Source organism: Chinchilla lanigera, unplaced genomic scaffold (assembly GCF_000276665.1).
Source record: "Chinchilla lanigera isolate Chin_1 unplaced genomic scaffold, ChiLan1.0 scaffold00112, whole genome shotgun sequence".
NCBI lineage: Eukaryota > Metazoa > Chordata > Mammalia > Rodentia > Chinchillidae > Chinchilla > Chinchilla lanigera.
In genome coordinates, this window is record NW_004955513.1 from 376,464 (window position 1) to 392,525 (window position 16,062).

The window sequence follows — 16,062 nt, forward strand, 5'->3', positions numbered from 1 at the left end:
GTTCTTGGCTTTTCCAACCTTTTGAGGTCTCCACTACACTTTGGCTCACACTCACAGCTTCACACATTGCCCTCTCAGGGGCACACTTCCTGGCTTCCCAGGGCTTCTGAAATCAAGGTGGAAGCCTTCTTAACCTCTGAACTCTTACATTCTGCTTGTGCCTAAAACCAGCGCCACGTGGATGATGCCAAGATCTGCTGCCAGCTGGAGCAGTAGGCAGGCTTTCCTCTCTCTTAGCCGTAGGGGTTAAGTGCCTGGATCGCTGGGCACTCTGAATCCAATTCTGAGGAGCAAATTCTCTATGCTGCCACCATTCTGGAACATGGCACTCTGCGGCTTTCTTCTCAAAGCAGTCTTCCACCTTTGCAGGTTTGAAGCTGCAAAGGGTGGAAACTTGCTGTGTTTTATGATGCCCTCAGGCTGTCTTTTATATTCTCCTGTTCCTTCTCAGCAGTGGAGATCTCCTCAGCTCTATCTTTCCAGTCCATAGCTTTACTGGAGCTTCTTTCCTGGCCAAACTCACAACATTTTAAATCATCCTGCTGGGCTCTTTGTTTTTGATTTGCAACATAAATCTGGCTAAAAGCCCCCAACAATAGCCATGCCACTGCCCCAACAGTGAACTGCCTTGAAATTTCTTCTACCAGACTAAGTAGTCCACTGCCCCTAATCTCAGTCTTAGGCAAAGTCTCTGGACAGGAGCAAAATGCAGACAAACTTTCTGCCAAGCCATGACATATATCATCTGGAGTCCAGCAGCCAATGCAGTACTTCTTCCCAGCAGAAACCTCCAGAGCCTGGTCTTTAGTGGCAGGATTTCTATCAGCCTTCTGGTCTTCTGAGCTCTGACCCGAATCTCCCAGAGAGAACAGCCAAAGGCATTCTAGCGCTTCTCTTTCAGGCGAAATCTCTGAACCTTTCCAAACTCTTCCCACAAGCCATTCCAAAGGCTCTTGAACCACATGGCCAGGTACAGTCACAGGAGCGGCCCCACTTCTCTGGTACCAAATTCTGTCTTGGTTACTTTTCTCTCTCATTGCTGAGACAAAACACCTGATGCCCAGAATTAGGGAAGGAAAGGTTTATTCAGCTCACAGTTTGTGGAGGTTTCAGTCAATAATCAGCTGGCTCCCAGGCAGGGTGGCAGGACACAGGCAACACTTCAAGGCGGCCCCAGACAGCAAAAGCAACAACAAGAGCAAAAAGGGAGGAGCAGTAGCGCTCACACCCATGAATCAATCCTAAGCTCTAGAAGCCCCCATGACTGCCATAGGCTTTGAGGGGACATCCAGGCACACACCATGACACCCCCCTTGAAGGGTGTCGTGGGGGTGCGTGGAGTACCTGGTGACAGGGAGTTTGCCTTCCACTTTCTTCCTGTGGGGCCCACAGAGGTACAAGTGAGGACTCCGGAAGTGCAGTCCTGGTGGGGAGCGGGAGGCGTTCAGCCCCAGCTCTCTCCTCGTGGGGTCAGGATCAGAGGTGACGGCACCCTGTGCCGTCCCCTCCACCTGTGTTGCTATGGTGACTGTCGCATAGGGGAGACTTTTATTTCATGGATGAGGAACCGGAGGCCCAGGGTGGCAGAGAATGTCTCCAGGGCTCCCGGGGAGCAAGTGATGGAGCCCAAGCCTGCCGCCCCAAGTCTGCTCAGACCTTGTGTTCTAAGTCGCCAGGCCCTACTGGTCGTTTTTGTCTTAGGGAGCAGGGTGGTCGGGGCCTGCTCTGGGGGTTTTCATTGTTGTAGTTTTGCGGTTGTTTCAGGCAGGCTCTCATGACATAGTCCAGGCTGGCCTTGAACTCACTGTGGAGCCCAGGCTGGCCTCAAATTTGTGGAACTTTTCCTGCCTTCGCCTCCCCAGTGCTGGGATTGTAACCATGTTCCATGTCTGGCTACAATTTTTAAAAATTAGAATATTATTTTAAATTTTGGATGTCATTCTGGACATTGTAGATTTAGGTGCAGTTGTAACAAGTAATGTGGAGAGGACCTGAGCTGCCTGTCCTCTGTCCCCTCGCGGGGACATCCTGGGGCTCCCTGGCAGTCCTCCCCCTCCCCTCAGAGTGCGGCAGTGCCACAGTTGCCCGCACGGGGGCGTAAGGGCCCTCCTTCCTATTCAGGACCCCGCGGCAGGCGGGGAAGAAGAGGCTTGGGTGGCCCCACCCCAGCAGTGACTTCCATCCCTGTGTCCACCTGGGTTGCTGGGAGTGGCCAGCCCAACGCTGGTGGTCCGTCCCGCCAGTTCCAGCAGGCACCTGGGGTCCCTTCCCACCCTCCCACAGTGCCCCCCAGCATCCTCGGTGAAGAGCTGACCATCTCTGTCCTGGCCAACGAGTCTGTGACCCTGGAGTGCCGCAGCCATGCTGTGCCCGCTCCCGAGCTGAGCTGGTGGAAGGACGGGAGGCCCCTGCAGCTGCGGCCCAGCGTCCGTCTCTCCGAGGACAAGGCCCTGCTGGAGGTGAGTGGCCACCCAGCACTGACCAGGCCTTCACCACAGCGGAGCTGCCCTGGCACAGCAGGACTTTTGGTGCCCGGCACCCCGTGTGCATCCGGCCACCTCAGTGTGACCAGCGAGCCCTCCCGCAGGAGACGGGGACACAGCCCAGGAATGGACCCTTGGAACTTCTGCCTGGGCCCTCCTCCTTGCCCGCCCCTACGCCTTCTGATAGGGTCACGTCCAAGTCTGACACCCCTGCTTTCCGCTCCTGTTGCTTCCTTACCATGACCCCATGTGCCGTCCGCATTAGCAGGCCTGGGATGTGGGGGTGAGGGGGAGTTGGCCGGGTGGCCATCAAGGGGGCTGTTCCAGGTACCTCGGAACTAGGGGTTCCAGGAGGAAGCCTGGGGCTCAACAAGGTCACGTGACACAGCTGAGGTCACATGGACTGCAGCGAGGGCAGGCGGCATCCGTCTAGGCTTCCCCTGCTGACGGGCATCTCTGCCCTGGGCAGGTGTCCAGGGCGGAGGTGGGGGACACCGGCCGCTACACCTGCGAGGCTCTGAACCACGCTGGCCGCTCCGAGAAGCACTTCGACGTGAACGTCTGGGGTGAGGCAGCCCCACACGGCAGGCCCGGTCCCGGGTCCCAGCGGGGGGGAGGGGGCTGCCCTGCACTCCCCTCCCCCTCCAGCCTCTGGCTCACCCTTCCCTGCTCTGCCTCAGTGGCTCCAGCGTTCCCCTGGAGGGAGCCCCGCACCCTGGCTGTGACCGAGGGGCAGCCCGCCAGGCTGTCCTGCGAGTGCCGAGGCGTGCCCTTCCCCAAGGTCGCCTGGAGCAAGGACGGTAGGATGGCTGTCCCCACTGTGTCCAGCACAGGGCTGCTCTGCACACAGGCGGCTTCTGGCCGCATTCAGACGTCCCTTCTGCCAGGAAGCCCTCCCTGACCCGCAGGCTGGGACACGGAGCCCTGCGTGGCCCTGTGTCCCGGCACCCACCTGGCCCCTCTGTCCCGCTCCTCTGTGGTCAGTGAGGCCCACTGCCTTGGCCACTGCTAAATTCCAGGTCCGGTGCCAGGTTCAGTAGGTACTCAGGCCACCCTGCCACTCGTTCCACTCACGTTTACCAACGGCCTGTCTGTGCCAGGCCCTGCTCTAAGTCCTGGGAACACCGCAGAGGACAAAACAGACCCATCCCCACCTGCCAGGGTTGGGGAGGTCGGGCGATGAAAAGTGAGCAGGTGACCTGGTAACTTAGGTGAGGAGCACTGTGGTGACAGAGAGGCCGGGGAGGGACAAATGTGCAGGACAGGTGGGCGTCAGTCAGGTGGCAGGGACACTAGAGCAAGCAGACTTGAGGAAGGGAAGAGAGCAGGCTGAGAATACTGCAGAGGAAGTCATTTAGGCAGTGGTAGTGGTGGATGCAAAGGCCCTGGGGCAGGAATGAACCACCCATGTTTCCGGAGCGAGGCCAGGGGGCTGGAGTGGAGCCAGCAAGGGGGACAGAAGCAGGCGATGGTCACCAGCACAGTGGAGCTGGACTGAGGATTGTCAGAGGATGTTGGCTTTTACCCTACCAGGGAGTGGGCACTGCAGGGCTCTGGACAGGAGCAGACAGGGCCAGCCTGCTGACTGTGCCAGGGACTGACCCTCAGGAGCAGGGCAGTGCAAGGCAACAGTGCTGGCCACCCAGACCCAGGGACCACAAGGTGACAAGAGGTGGCCAGAGCCTGGGTGTGGAAGGGGGTGCTGGTCAGACTTCAGGACAGTTGTTTGGGGGGCTGAGGGGAGGGGGAGGACTGGCAGGAGGGTGCAGCAGCTGTCACCAAGGCGGGGGACTCCGGGGCAGGAGTGAGCTTCTGGCACCTTGAAAAGCCAGAGCAGGGGCTTTAACCCAGCACCCAGGGCTCGCCCCCTCCCCTGCAGGTGGGTCTGTGATGGGCAGAGGTGTGGGCCGTGGGTTGGTGGGACCGGCTCTGTCTTCAGGGAAGGCTTCCTGGGCTCCCGCAGGATGAGCAGGAGTGGGATAGATGGGTGGGAGGACAAAGGGTCCCTGCCATGCCCTGGATGGGGGCTTCTCTCTCACTGCCACAGGTCAGCCGCTGCCGGGGGAGGGGCCTGCCGGAGAGCAGGTGTCGGCGGTGGGCCGGCTGCTGTACCTGGGACGGGCACAGCCAGCACAGGAGGGGACGTACACGTGCGAGTGCAGCAACGCGGCCGGAAACAGCAGCCAGGAACAGCGGCTGGTGGTGCACGGTGAGCCGCGCCCAGTGCGCGCGGGGGGCCGGGAGCTGGGCACCCCTCAGCAGCGCACGGCCCTCAGGACCCGGGGGAGGCGTGGCAGGGTTCCCACCCTGCAGTGGGAGGGGAAGGGCCCGGACAGACCAGGCGACCTGGCCGAAGTCACACAGCCAGTGCACGCGAGGACATCGCGGGCCCAAGCGGGGTTGCGCCCACGGATGTGCCGGGAGGCCCGGCGCCTCCCCTGATGTGCATTCCCCGCTCAGCTCCCCCCCAGATCGCCGGCCCCCGGGAGCCCCTCACGCACGTGTCGGTGCTGCAGGGCGGGGAGGCTACTCTGGACTGCAACGCTACGGGGAGGCCACCGCCGGCGGTGACCTGGGAGCGGGACGGGCGGCCCGTGGGGGCCGAGCCCGACCTGTGGCTGCGGAACCAGGGCCGGAGCCTGCAGGTGCAGCGGGCGCGGGTCGCCCACGCGGGACGGTACAGCTGCGTGGCCGAGAACGCGGCGGGGCGCGCCGAGCGGAGGTTCGCGCTGTCCGTGCTGGGTGAGGCTGGGCGGCACCCTGGGCCCCGCTCCCGGCCTGGCGCTTGCTGCGGTCAGGTCTCCGCAGGGGCCGCTGGGGGCGCCAGATCCTTTCCTGCGGCTGCTGCTCCGCTCCCGGCTGCGCCCCAATGGTGCGGGGGACGTGCTGGAGAACTCAGGGCCCAGAGACTAGGGAGCCGCTGCGGGTTCCGGTGGGAGGTCAGGCCCCACCGGAGGAGGTGGCCCCAGTGCAGATGCGGGAAGGCTGAGTGGGAGTTGGGGGGCCAGGGGCGCGGCTGGAGCCCCGCGAACTCCCATCCCCTGCTGAGCGCCTCCTGTTTTCCTGGGCTGGGCGGGGGAGGTGGTGGTCGGTTTAGGGACGTCACCCTCTCTATCAGGCCTGGCATCCCAGAAACTCGGTGCTCGCCCAGCCCCCAAAGCTAGGAACAGGCCCCGCCCACTGGGGCGTGGCTTGGGGAGGGCGGGGTCCTGACGGCCCCGCCCCCACTCAGTGCCTCCAGTGCTCGCGGGAGGCGAGGACTCTCTGACCAACGTCACTGCTGCTTTGCACGGCCCCTTGACTCTGCTCTGCGAAGCCACAGGGGTCCCGCCCCCCGAAGTGCGCTGGTTCCGAGAGGAGGAGCCCATCCGGCCCCGGGAGGATGCCTACCTGTTGGCGGGTACGCTATCAGCCAGGTTGTGTTCTGAGAATCCGGTCTGACTCTCTCTGTCGGTGACATGATCATAACCTCTGACCCCGAGCCCCATAACACGGGTCAGGGGAGCTGCCCCTGTGGTGGGGAGATGTAAGTTCCTGCTCTGCTGCCCTGCTGCTGACCCACTGTCTTGGTTACTTTTCTCTCGTTGCTGAGACAAAATACCCAGCACCCAAAATGAAGGAAGGAAAGGTTTATTTAGCTTACAGTTTGTGGAGGTTTTAGTCCATACTTGGCTGGCTCCAAGGCAGAAGGTAGCAAAGCAACAAGAGCAAAGGGGGGAATGGCAGCCGAGCAACAAACAGCCAGAGCAAACCGGAGGAATGGCGGCAAGCAGCTTCTTTCTTGCCTTACATCGTAAACAGACTACCCCCACCTAAGGGGCGCGTAGCTCTCACATAATCTCCATGCCCTCCTCTTCCACAGGCTCAGGATGTATACAAAGTAAGCACCCTGGCTTCCTGCTGAGTCACTTAGCCAAACCTCTAGACTCCCCAAGTTGACACAATGTATCAACCATAACACCCACGGTGAACATTTTCACAAAAAAAGGTTCTGATAAGTCCTGCCGCCAAGAGTGGTTCTCTGGAGGGACTCCCCACAGCAGAGTAGCAGGCTTTAGGAAATACCGGTCTAAGCGTCTCCTCCTCTGCTATTCATCTTCCCCACCAGCTTGATCTGTGATGGTTCCCACTGGTAAACAGGTAGGAAACTGAGGCCCACACCCTCCGTCCCTAGGCGGCTGGATGCTGAGGGTGACCCAGGCTCAGGAGCAGGACCGAGGTCTCTACTCGTGCCTGGCCAGCAACGAGGCCGGGGAGGCGCGGAGGAACTTCAGTGTGGACGTCCTGGGTATGTGGTAGCCCGTCCCCGTGGGGGCCCCGGAATCCTTTGCCTCTTTCCTGGGAGCTTCCCGGCCCAGGCAGGGGAAGGGAGAGGCCAAGCCTTGCCACCTTGGCTTTATCCAAAACCTCTGCTCTGAGGAGGCCACGGTGGAACTTTCCAGAAGCAGCAGGACCCACACACAGTGGGAGGGGGCGACTATCTTCAAGGGCTTGTCTGAGCGGCACTGAGATCTCCCTCAGCCAGCAGGAAATGTCCAGTACACCCACTGCTCTGTGGAAGCAGGCGCCAGAGCATGGGCACTGGGCCCACGGCACCGAAGAGGAGCCCTGGGCTCTTGGCTTCCTGCTCCGTGGTTGTGTACCCGAGTGCCGGCCCTGGTGGTAGTGGACATCTCCTCTCTTCTCCTAGTTCCCCCCACTATAGAGAGTGAGGGCTTGGAGGAGGTGACCAGGGTGCCCGAGGGACAGACCGCCCAGCTGACCTGCAATGCCACAGGTAAGGGCCACGCTGCTCCCCGGGCGCCCTGGGACATCTCTGTGCAGGCCCGCCCCCTCCCTGATGTTCTGCCCACCCCTGCCGACTGCGCCTCCCGGCCTCAAGGGCCTCCACCGAGTCTTCAGCCGGCCCTGATGCCAGGCTTCCTGCCCAGCACCAGCTAATGGGACGTGGCCTGATGACAGGCGAGAGCCTCGAGGAACCAACTTCTTGTCTCCATGGTTTCCCCTGTGCCCAGAAGAGCAGGCTGCCATTAATGCTTGTGGGATGAAGGATGGATGGACGGCTGATGGATGGATGGATGACGGATAGACAGGTAGATGGTTGATTGGATAGGCGGATAGGCAGGGAAGTGAGTAGAAAGATGGGTGGATGGTGAAACAGGAGAATAGATACATGGACAGTCAGATAACTGGCTAGAAAGATGGATAGGCAGGCAAGTGGGTGGGAAGATGGATGTGTGTGTGTTTGATGAGTGGATGATAGATGGGTGAAGGGATAGAGGGATAAGTGGGTAGATAGTTGGATGAATAGATGAACAGGCAGGTAAGTGGGGAGGAAAATGGGGAGGAAGATGGACAGATGCACAGCCAGTAGGTGGTAGATTGGATAGATGGAAAGGCAGGTAAGGGACTAGGAAGATGGGGGTGGGTGGATGGATGGATAGATGGATGATGAACGGATGATGGATAGACGGGTAGATGGTTGATTGGATAGATGGATAGGCAGGTAAGGGACTAGGAAGATGGGGGATGGGTGGATGGATGGATGGACAGACGGACGGCGAATCGGTGGATAGATGGGTGGTGGACAGAAGAGCGGATGAATGAGTGGATGAGAGGATGACAGGAGCATCTCGAAGCTCGGTCTTGCCTGTCTGGACCAAACCATCTCCACCCCCCAGCAAGGAAAGGCGGGCAAAGCCCGGGGAAGGGGCCAGGGCAGGCCCGCTGTCACCGTGTTCCTGCTGTGCTTCCTGGGCCTCTAACACACCCCCGTCCTGGCTGTGAGCAGCCTCTGACCTCCGATCTCTCTGCCTCAGGCCACCCACAGCCCAACATCACCTGGTTCAAAGACGGCCGGCCCCTGGCTGGCGGAGACGCCCACCACATCTCCCCAGACGGAGCCCACCTGTGGGTCCCCCAGGCCAACCTGTCCCATGCCGGCCACTACTCCTGCATTGCCAGCAACGCCTTGGGGGAGAAGACCAAACACTTCCAGCTCAGCGTGCTGGGTGAGCTTTGAGTGTCCCCTGGCCACCCCGGGTGCCGGTAGGAGGTGACCCGCTCCTTAGTGATACCGATAGCAATGATAGCATTGGTGGCTGCAGTGAGGCATTTGGCTAAACCTTCATGACGCGCCTGGGAGGTGGTGGAGGAGTCTGTCCCCGCGTCGCTGAAGCTCTAAGGCTTAGTGTGGTGACGTGGCTCACACCCAGGGCATCCGTCCCCCAAGGGCGAGGTGCCACACGCCGTCTCCTTCACCAGGAGACACCGAAGATGGACCAAGTGAGAAGGCACAGGCTGGCTCGGTGACGTGTGCTTCTAAAAATGCCGGGTGTGACAGGCAGAGTCGCAGGCAGGGGCTGCAAGAGGAAACTTTTCAACCAGTACAAGCAGGGCTACTCCAACCAGCAGGGAAAAAGCACCCCCAGGCCTTCCCCCAACTCAGGGAGGGGTACAAACTGGAAACACGAGCAGAACAGAGGACTGTGTTAAATTACTAGATATGCTAGGTGCTGAGATGTTGAAAAGCTATTGGGGACACCGAGGTGGAAGTTATCCGTCTTTCCTTTGTGCACTGACCAGCAGTGGGAGGCTTGGGCTCTGGGCAGCCGGCCCTGAATTCAGGTCTGGCCACACCGGGCATGGATTCCTCTGAGCCTCAGTTTCCCATCGGTGTGAGGCACGCAGCTGCAGCACGAGGTGAAGCAGCTGGGCTTGAAGCCGCCCCGGCCCTCAGTTGGGGCTGGGGGTCTGTGCCCAGAGTGCCCTCCTGCCCGCCCACAGTGCTGCCCACCATCCTGGGGGCGACCGAGGACGCTGCTGATGAGGAGGTGATCGTGACCATCAACAACCCCATCTCTCTGATCTGCGAGGCGCTGGCCTTCCCTGCCCCCAACATCACCTGGATGAAGGACGGGGTCCCTTTTGAGGCTTCCAGGAACATCCAGCTGCTCCCAGGTGACGTCCCCTGGGCGGGGGCCGCAGGGCACGGGTGACACGCGTCAGGCTGGCTCAGCGGAGCTCACGGCGGCTGTGGCGCTGGTCCCGAGCAGGCACCCGCGGGCTGCAGATCTTGAATGCCCAGAGGGAGGACGCGGGCCAGTACACCTGCGTGGTCACCAACGACCTGGGGGAGGCCACGAAGAACTACCACGTGGAAGTACTCAGTGAGTCGGGGCCTCGGGGCGGCGGCCACACGGGGCCCCCCGGGGCGCCCTCCGGCTCCTCCGACGCCGCTGGGCGGCTGCGCATGCTCCGTCTTCCCTCTGCAGCCCCAAGGCTGCCCAGAGTTGGGAGGTGTTAGGACTCGGCCTTCGTGGACTCCCAGCCCCCCGGCCTGGTGTCCTTCTACAGCCAGAGGGGCCTCAGCTTGAGACCCGGACCCCAAGAACGGCCTCCAGAGGTCACCCCAGAAGGCCCTGGTTCAGACCCGCCCTGTCTGCAGCCATCGCAGACAAAGGCCTTGTCCTCTAAGTGGAGTCGGAGCAGGTGGCATCCAGGACCCCTGTTCCTCCTCCCTCGGGACCCCCGTTCCTCCTCCCTTGGGGCTCCTCAGACCCTCTGTGATCTTTTCAGTCCCCCCTTCCATCTCCAAAGACGACCCCGCAGGGGAGCTGGGGGTGAAGGAGGTGAAGACCAAGGTCAACAGCACCTTGACCCTGGAGTGTGAGTGCTGGGGCTCCCCCCCGCCCGCCATCAGCTGGTACAAGGATGGACAGGTGAGCTCAGGGGACCCTGGGTGGGCACCTCAGGCTCTCCCCTTGGGCTCTGAGTGAAGCCTTCCAGAAAAGCTAGAACATCGGCCCACAGCTGGCCTGGGCCCCACCCTGCCTTTCATTTCTTATGTATTTATTTTAATTTAACTCTTAAAATTTATTTTGCAAAAAAATTTCTTATTTTGCAGTGCCTTTATACTGAGCTATCTCTCCGGCCCTTTTTATGTTTTAATTTTTTTATTTTAAAGATTAAAAAAAACTAGTAAAGCAATAATGAAGACAAAATCAAAACAACAGAAAAACAACAAAAATGAAACATGACCTCAAAACAAAATGATAGGAATTAGCAATGGTTGCTACATTACATACTGTTATCTTCAACGAAGTTGCTCAGTCCACCAGATGTAAGAATATAAGATTGATCAAACAATCAAAGACAGTAACAAGTAATAAAAATTTTTAAAAAACATTAGAAATGATGCAGAGCTTCACCATACAAGATAGTAGGAGTTCGACAATGGATCTTATACTGCATATTGTTTTCAAATAAGCCGTGCTGATTACCATATTCAAGTGTACAAAATTGGTCAGGAAAAAAGAAAATTTTAAACATGGACCGTTCCTTTTAATAAACCACAAACATCAGCAATATGGCTAAGTTTCCCAGGCTGGGCTTGAAGTTATGACCCTCCTGCTTCAGCCTCTCAGCCTCCCAGACTGCTGGGATCACAGGCCTGCCCTGGTGAACCCAGCACAGCCTTTTTTTTTTTTTCCCCCGGTACCAGGAATCGAACTGAGGACCTTGCACTTGCCAGGCAGGCGCTTATGCCAACAACCTTATTTTTTAATCCAACTTTTCATAGGGGCAAGTCTCACAAGCACTAAATGCCACTGTCTTTACCCCATCACGCCCAGCCTCTAGGCTATGTGGATTTGCTTTGACAAAGTCAAGGTCTTCCTGTGTCTTTATACTGTGTTTTTAAAACTATTAAAATGTGAGTACTCACCCCCGTGCTTCCTGCCCGTTTCTGTCCCCTCTCCTTTTCCCCTCTGTCCCCCAGCCCGTGACCCCTGGCCAGCACCTGCGCATCTTGGGCGAGGGCCGCCTGCTCCAGATCCAGCCCACACGGGTCTCGGACTCGGGGCGGTACCTGTGCGTGGCCACTAACGTGGCCGGGGAAGACGACCAGGACTTCAACGTGCTCATCCAGGGTGCGTGTCACCACTGTGGCCGACAGGGGGCGCTCTCCCCCGTCGCAGGATTAAACCGGGAATGGGCCGGATGGAGCGAAAACCGTGCTCTCAGGGGCTGGGGATTTAGCTCAGCGGCAAAAGCGCCTGCCTGGCAAGCGCGAGGTCGTGAGTCCGGTTCCCGGTGCCGGAGAAAAACCAAAACAAAAAAGAAAAAAAAAAACAAAAGAAAACCGTGCTCTTAACCTGGCAGGCCTGCTGGCTCTGTCAGGAACCCCGGGGACAGTGGGTGGAGGAGCCTAAGGCAGAAAGTGTTGAGGCTGCTGGGGTGCGTGGGGGCTCCTCTGAAGGAAGCAAAGGAAGTAGGGAGGGAGACAGGAAGGAGGCACTGTTGGCCAAGCCAGGCAGCGGTCGGCCAGCTTTTACTGCGAGGCGCGGCAGAAGGAGCACCCTCTCCGCGTCTGGTGCCTCCGGGCCAGCCGGACCCTTTGCCCTGGCTCTGTCCTTCACGGGCTGAGGGACTAAGGGTGTCACTGTCCTCTCCGGCCGTAGCAGGTGATCAAAGCGGACGGCCTTGGGGCCCCTTCCAGCTCTAGAAGCTGCCGATGTTGTAACCCTGTACGCGGCCTGATAAGCAATGCTTCCACAACCTCTGGGCTGACAAATGTCCCCAAGTTACAAGGAGGCTTTGGCGGCTGTTAGACAAGGGCTCTGTGGGGTAGGAAACTCGTCCTGGCCCCGGCACGTAGTAGCTGCTCAGTAAGTGCGCAGCGCATTGGATTTAACAATTCCTTGACCGGAGGGAGCGGCTCCCGTGTGGAACTGCACACCTCCCGTGCTGGCCAGGTGTCTGGGAGCAGACCTGTGTGCGGTGGCTGCGTCTCCTCACAGCACTGTCCCTCCTGCCCAGTGCCGCCTATGTTCCAGAGGGTGGGCGAGCCCAGTGCCACCCTTGAGACCTTGTCCCAGGAGGAGGAGGCCCGGGGCGAGGTGACGGAATACCGAGAGGTGGTGGAAAACAACCCGGCCTACCTGTACTGCGACACCAACGCAGTCCCACCGCCCGAGCTCACCTGGTACAGGGAGGACCAGCCCCTCTCCGCCACCGACGACCGGGTCTCCGTGTTGCAAGGTAGATTCAGCACGGAGTGCTACCTGCCGTGTGACCCGGGTGATTTTGCATTCCAAGGCTCCAAAGGAAGGGCTAGAAATTCCTGGCCTCCCCACGTGGCTCCTGGTTCCCAGTGGACCAGGTGCCAGCCGGTGCTGGTGGTACCAACCTTCAGAGAAGGTCTGTGTGGTCTCTGGCTTAGCATTTACACCGTGTCCTGTCACTCTGGACCACAGTGGTGCTGGAAAGGGGACCTGGGTCAGTTGTGCTGGCCCCCTATAAGCAGAGGTGTACCAAGCTTGGTGCTTTGGCACCTGCAAAGAAAGAGGTGTCTCAGCTGTTGGTTCCTGTTAGCAGCTCTGGAAACAACCTCTTCCCCTGCCTACTCCCAGGGGCTTCTTCAACCTACTCCCAGGAAGCTCAGCCACTGTCAGATCCATAGTGCGGACTCTGACCTTGGGTCTGTCCCAGCTGTCAACCAAAGCCAGACCCCAGCCGCTCATCCCACCCTCCTCTGGGCCGTTAGCATTGACATTTCACCTGGACCTCTGACCCTGGCCACGAAGCCCTGATCCTGAGCACATCATGGCCATGGCTATCAGCTAGCCTGAGTTCTGACCCTGACTGACAACCCCTCATTGCGAACCACTGCCCCCCAGTGCTGCATGGGAACCCCTGGTTCGTTCTGGGTCAAGCCACGCTGTGACCCTAACCCAGCATCAGCTAGAGGCCGGCTCCAGCCACTGCTTTATGCCAGGTTCTGTCCCTGCCTGGCTCTGGGTCACAGAAGGTCCCAAGTGACAGCCCTACAGTGGCTACAGGTTCAGGAGCCTCCTTGGACACCAGAATCTATACTTACCACTGTCCTGCTGGCCCCTGGGGGAAGCCTCAGTTTCTCCATCTGTATGATGGGATGGCAGCAGCAGATGGACGGAGAAACACTGTGCCCAGGGCCTGGCACACAGCAAGCTGGCAGCTGCACAGTGGGAAGGGGTTAGGTTTCTCTTCACCCACAAGCTGGGCAGGGCAGGCCGCAGGGCCCTGTTTCACAGAGGAGGCGGGGAGGGTGACGTGTCTGTGGCTTGCTCTTCGGTGGGAACAGGAGTCTTGTCCTGAGCCCAGGCCTCCGTCCTGTGCCCGCAGGCGGCCGGGTCCTGCAGCTGTCCCTGGTGCGGGCGGAGGATGCTGGGAGGTTTTCCTGCAAAGCCGCCAACGAGGTGGGCGAGGACTGGCTGCACTACGAGCTGCTGGTGCTGAGTGAGTGGCCCTGGCCCGGGGGCACAGGGAGTCTGGGGACTGCAGGCCCCACGAGGGCTCGCTCTGAGGGGCCCAGTCCGGGCATTCAGCCCTCCCAGACCCTGAGATTCCCAGTGGGGTTGCTTTCTTGGGCTCTGCAGCAGGCAGAACTGGTTCACATTCAAGTCCCGGCTGTGTGACCGTGAGCAAACCACAGCCTTCTCTGTGCTGTGGATTCCTTGGCTACAACCAGACCTGGGAGGGTTTGGTGAGCAGGGTGCGGAGCCCCCGCCAGCGCCTGGCACCCAGTGCCGCTCCTCACCCTCCTGTGCCTGACCCAGCCCCGCCTGTGATCCTGGGTGACACTGAGGAGCTGGTGGAGGAGGTGACCGTCAACGCCAGCAGCACTGTCAGCCTACGGTGCCCGGCCCTGGGCAACCCGGAGCCCACCCTGTCCTGGCTGCAGAACGGGCTGCCTCTCTCCCCGAGCCCACGGCTGCAGGTGCTGGAGGACGGGCAAGTCTTGCAGGTAGGACAGTGCTACCCAGGCTGCAGGCGTCCCGGGGCTGCCCTGCAGGCTCTCCGCCGCGGCTTGCGGTCTTGTCTGCCCAGCAAGGTGGGTTGCCCGGCCCCGTGAGCTCAGAGGACACCGGCAGAGGGGGAGTGTGCACACTGTAGCTGGGGCCTAGTGGGTCCAGAGCTGCTGTGGGAAGTGGTGGCCTCAGACAGAGCCTGGCCACACGTAGGGCACCAGCGGCCCCTCTCAGCCACCAACCAGTGTCCACACACGGGGCTGCACAGGACCCCGGAGGCCAGCCCAGCCCCCAGCAGTCCTCCCCAAGCCCAGCCCATGACAACCCCAGATGTCCACAAAGCCCCAGCAGGCGTCCACACGGGGGCTCCACCTGCTCTCCGTGAGCACCCTGGGGTCACATCAGCTATGGGGTAGAGGGACCGTTTTGGGGCGGCTCCCCCAGGTGTCCACGGCAGAAGTGGCCGACGCTGCCAGCTACATGTGTGTGGCCGAGAACCAGGCGGGCTCTGCGGAGAAGCTGTTCACCCTCAGGGTCCAAGGTGAGAGGGCAGAGCGGGCGGCCCTACCCGTTCTGCGTCCCTCCCTAAGAGGGATCTGGGACTCGGGGTTCAGGGATCCCAGCCGGGCCCCAGCAGCATCCCAGGACAGAGAGCATTTGAGGGGGACCCTGGTCACCACTGGGCCAACCCCTGATGCTTGCAAGCAACACTGGAGGTGGCCAGGGACCGCACTTCCCAGCCGTCCAGCACCGTTATTGAGCACTTACTGTGTACGTGACGTGGCTGAGGGCTTTTCCTGGGCGACCCCTTGCTATAGAGCTGCGATACACTCAGAGGAGGGAGGCAGCACCTCAGCACCCCTGGTCTGCTGTCCATCTCTGCAGCCTCGGAGCTTGCGTGGGGAGAGCAGTTGCTCGGGGGTGGGAGGGACGGTGTTGAGTGCCATAGTCAGAGCCTGGAAGGATATTTTGGCTCTGCCGCTGACTGCTGTGCGGCCTTGGAAGCGTGGCTGCCCCTCTCTGATCTCTGAGTCCCTGCGTGTTCATGGGGAGGGGAGCTTTCCGCCTGGGCTGTTTGGAGGTGTCTTCGCTCTCAGGGTCTCACCCCTGGCTCTCTGCCCCGCCCACATCAATCTCACATCTTTCTTCACCCCTGTGGCTGGGGGGACAGTGCCACCACGAATCACAGGCCAGAACCTGGAGCAGGTCACCGCCATCCTCAACAGCAGCATCTCCCTCCCCTGTGAGGTCCTTGCTCACCCGGCCCCCGAGGTCACCTGGTACAAGGACAGCGAGGCCCTGTCCCTGGGGGAAGAGGTTTTCCTCCTGCCTGGTGGGTAAACTGAGGCTTGTGGGGAGCCACAGCTGCTTCCCTGAACCTGGGACAGGCTGTGTGTCTGGGAGGGGTCTTGGGTGGGCGGCTGGGGGCTGGTGTGAGGGGCTGGCTCCCCGCAGGCACCCACACGCTGCGGCTGCCCCGGGTGCAGCCCTCAGACTCCGGGACCTACCTGTGCGAGGCTCTCAACGCAGCCGGCCGTGACCAGAAAGTGGTGGAGCTCAGCGTGCTGGGTACGCCCCGTCCCCACCTGCAGTGTCCGCCACTCCCTTGGGCAGCAGAGCGGTCGGGAGGCGAGATTGCCTCTGGGTGGGGCTGGGACACCCCTGGCCCCCAGCCTGTGAAGGAATAGTGCCCAGTGGCACCATCTGCCCCCGAGGCAAAGGCAGTAGTCTCAGGAGCTGGACAAGTCGGGCTGGGAACAGCTCCGTGACCTAAGGGAAGCTGTTGTCCC

General features: G+C 60.3%; 1 protein-coding gene across 1 annotated transcript in view; it reads left to right on the forward strand.

The window, feature by feature from the left end:
- Hmcn2 (hemicentin 2) overlaps positions 1 to 16,062 on the forward strand; it is a gene marked incomplete in the record, with an annotated part of 130,718 nt that overhangs the window by 72,974 nt on the left and 41,682 nt on the right. Inside the window, 19 exon segments of the mRNA XM_013506721.1 lie at positions 2,284 to 2,459; positions 2,953 to 3,049; positions 3,164 to 3,283; positions 4,531 to 4,692; positions 4,944 to 5,225; positions 5,716 to 5,883; positions 6,658 to 6,771; positions 7,174 to 7,260; positions 8,303 to 8,494; positions 9,270 to 9,443; positions 9,539 to 9,652; positions 10,062 to 10,204; positions 11,263 to 11,413; positions 12,303 to 12,524; positions 13,647 to 13,760; positions 14,081 to 14,268; positions 14,717 to 14,813; positions 15,444 to 15,605; positions 15,728 to 15,841. Of these exon segments, the coding sequence (XP_013362175.1) occupies positions 2,284 to 2,459; positions 2,953 to 3,049; positions 3,164 to 3,283; positions 4,531 to 4,692; positions 4,944 to 5,225; positions 5,716 to 5,883; positions 6,658 to 6,771; positions 7,174 to 7,260; positions 8,303 to 8,494; positions 9,270 to 9,443; positions 9,539 to 9,652; positions 10,062 to 10,204; positions 11,263 to 11,413; positions 12,303 to 12,524; positions 13,647 to 13,760; positions 14,081 to 14,268; positions 14,717 to 14,813; positions 15,444 to 15,605; positions 15,728 to 15,841 (2,877 nt within the window).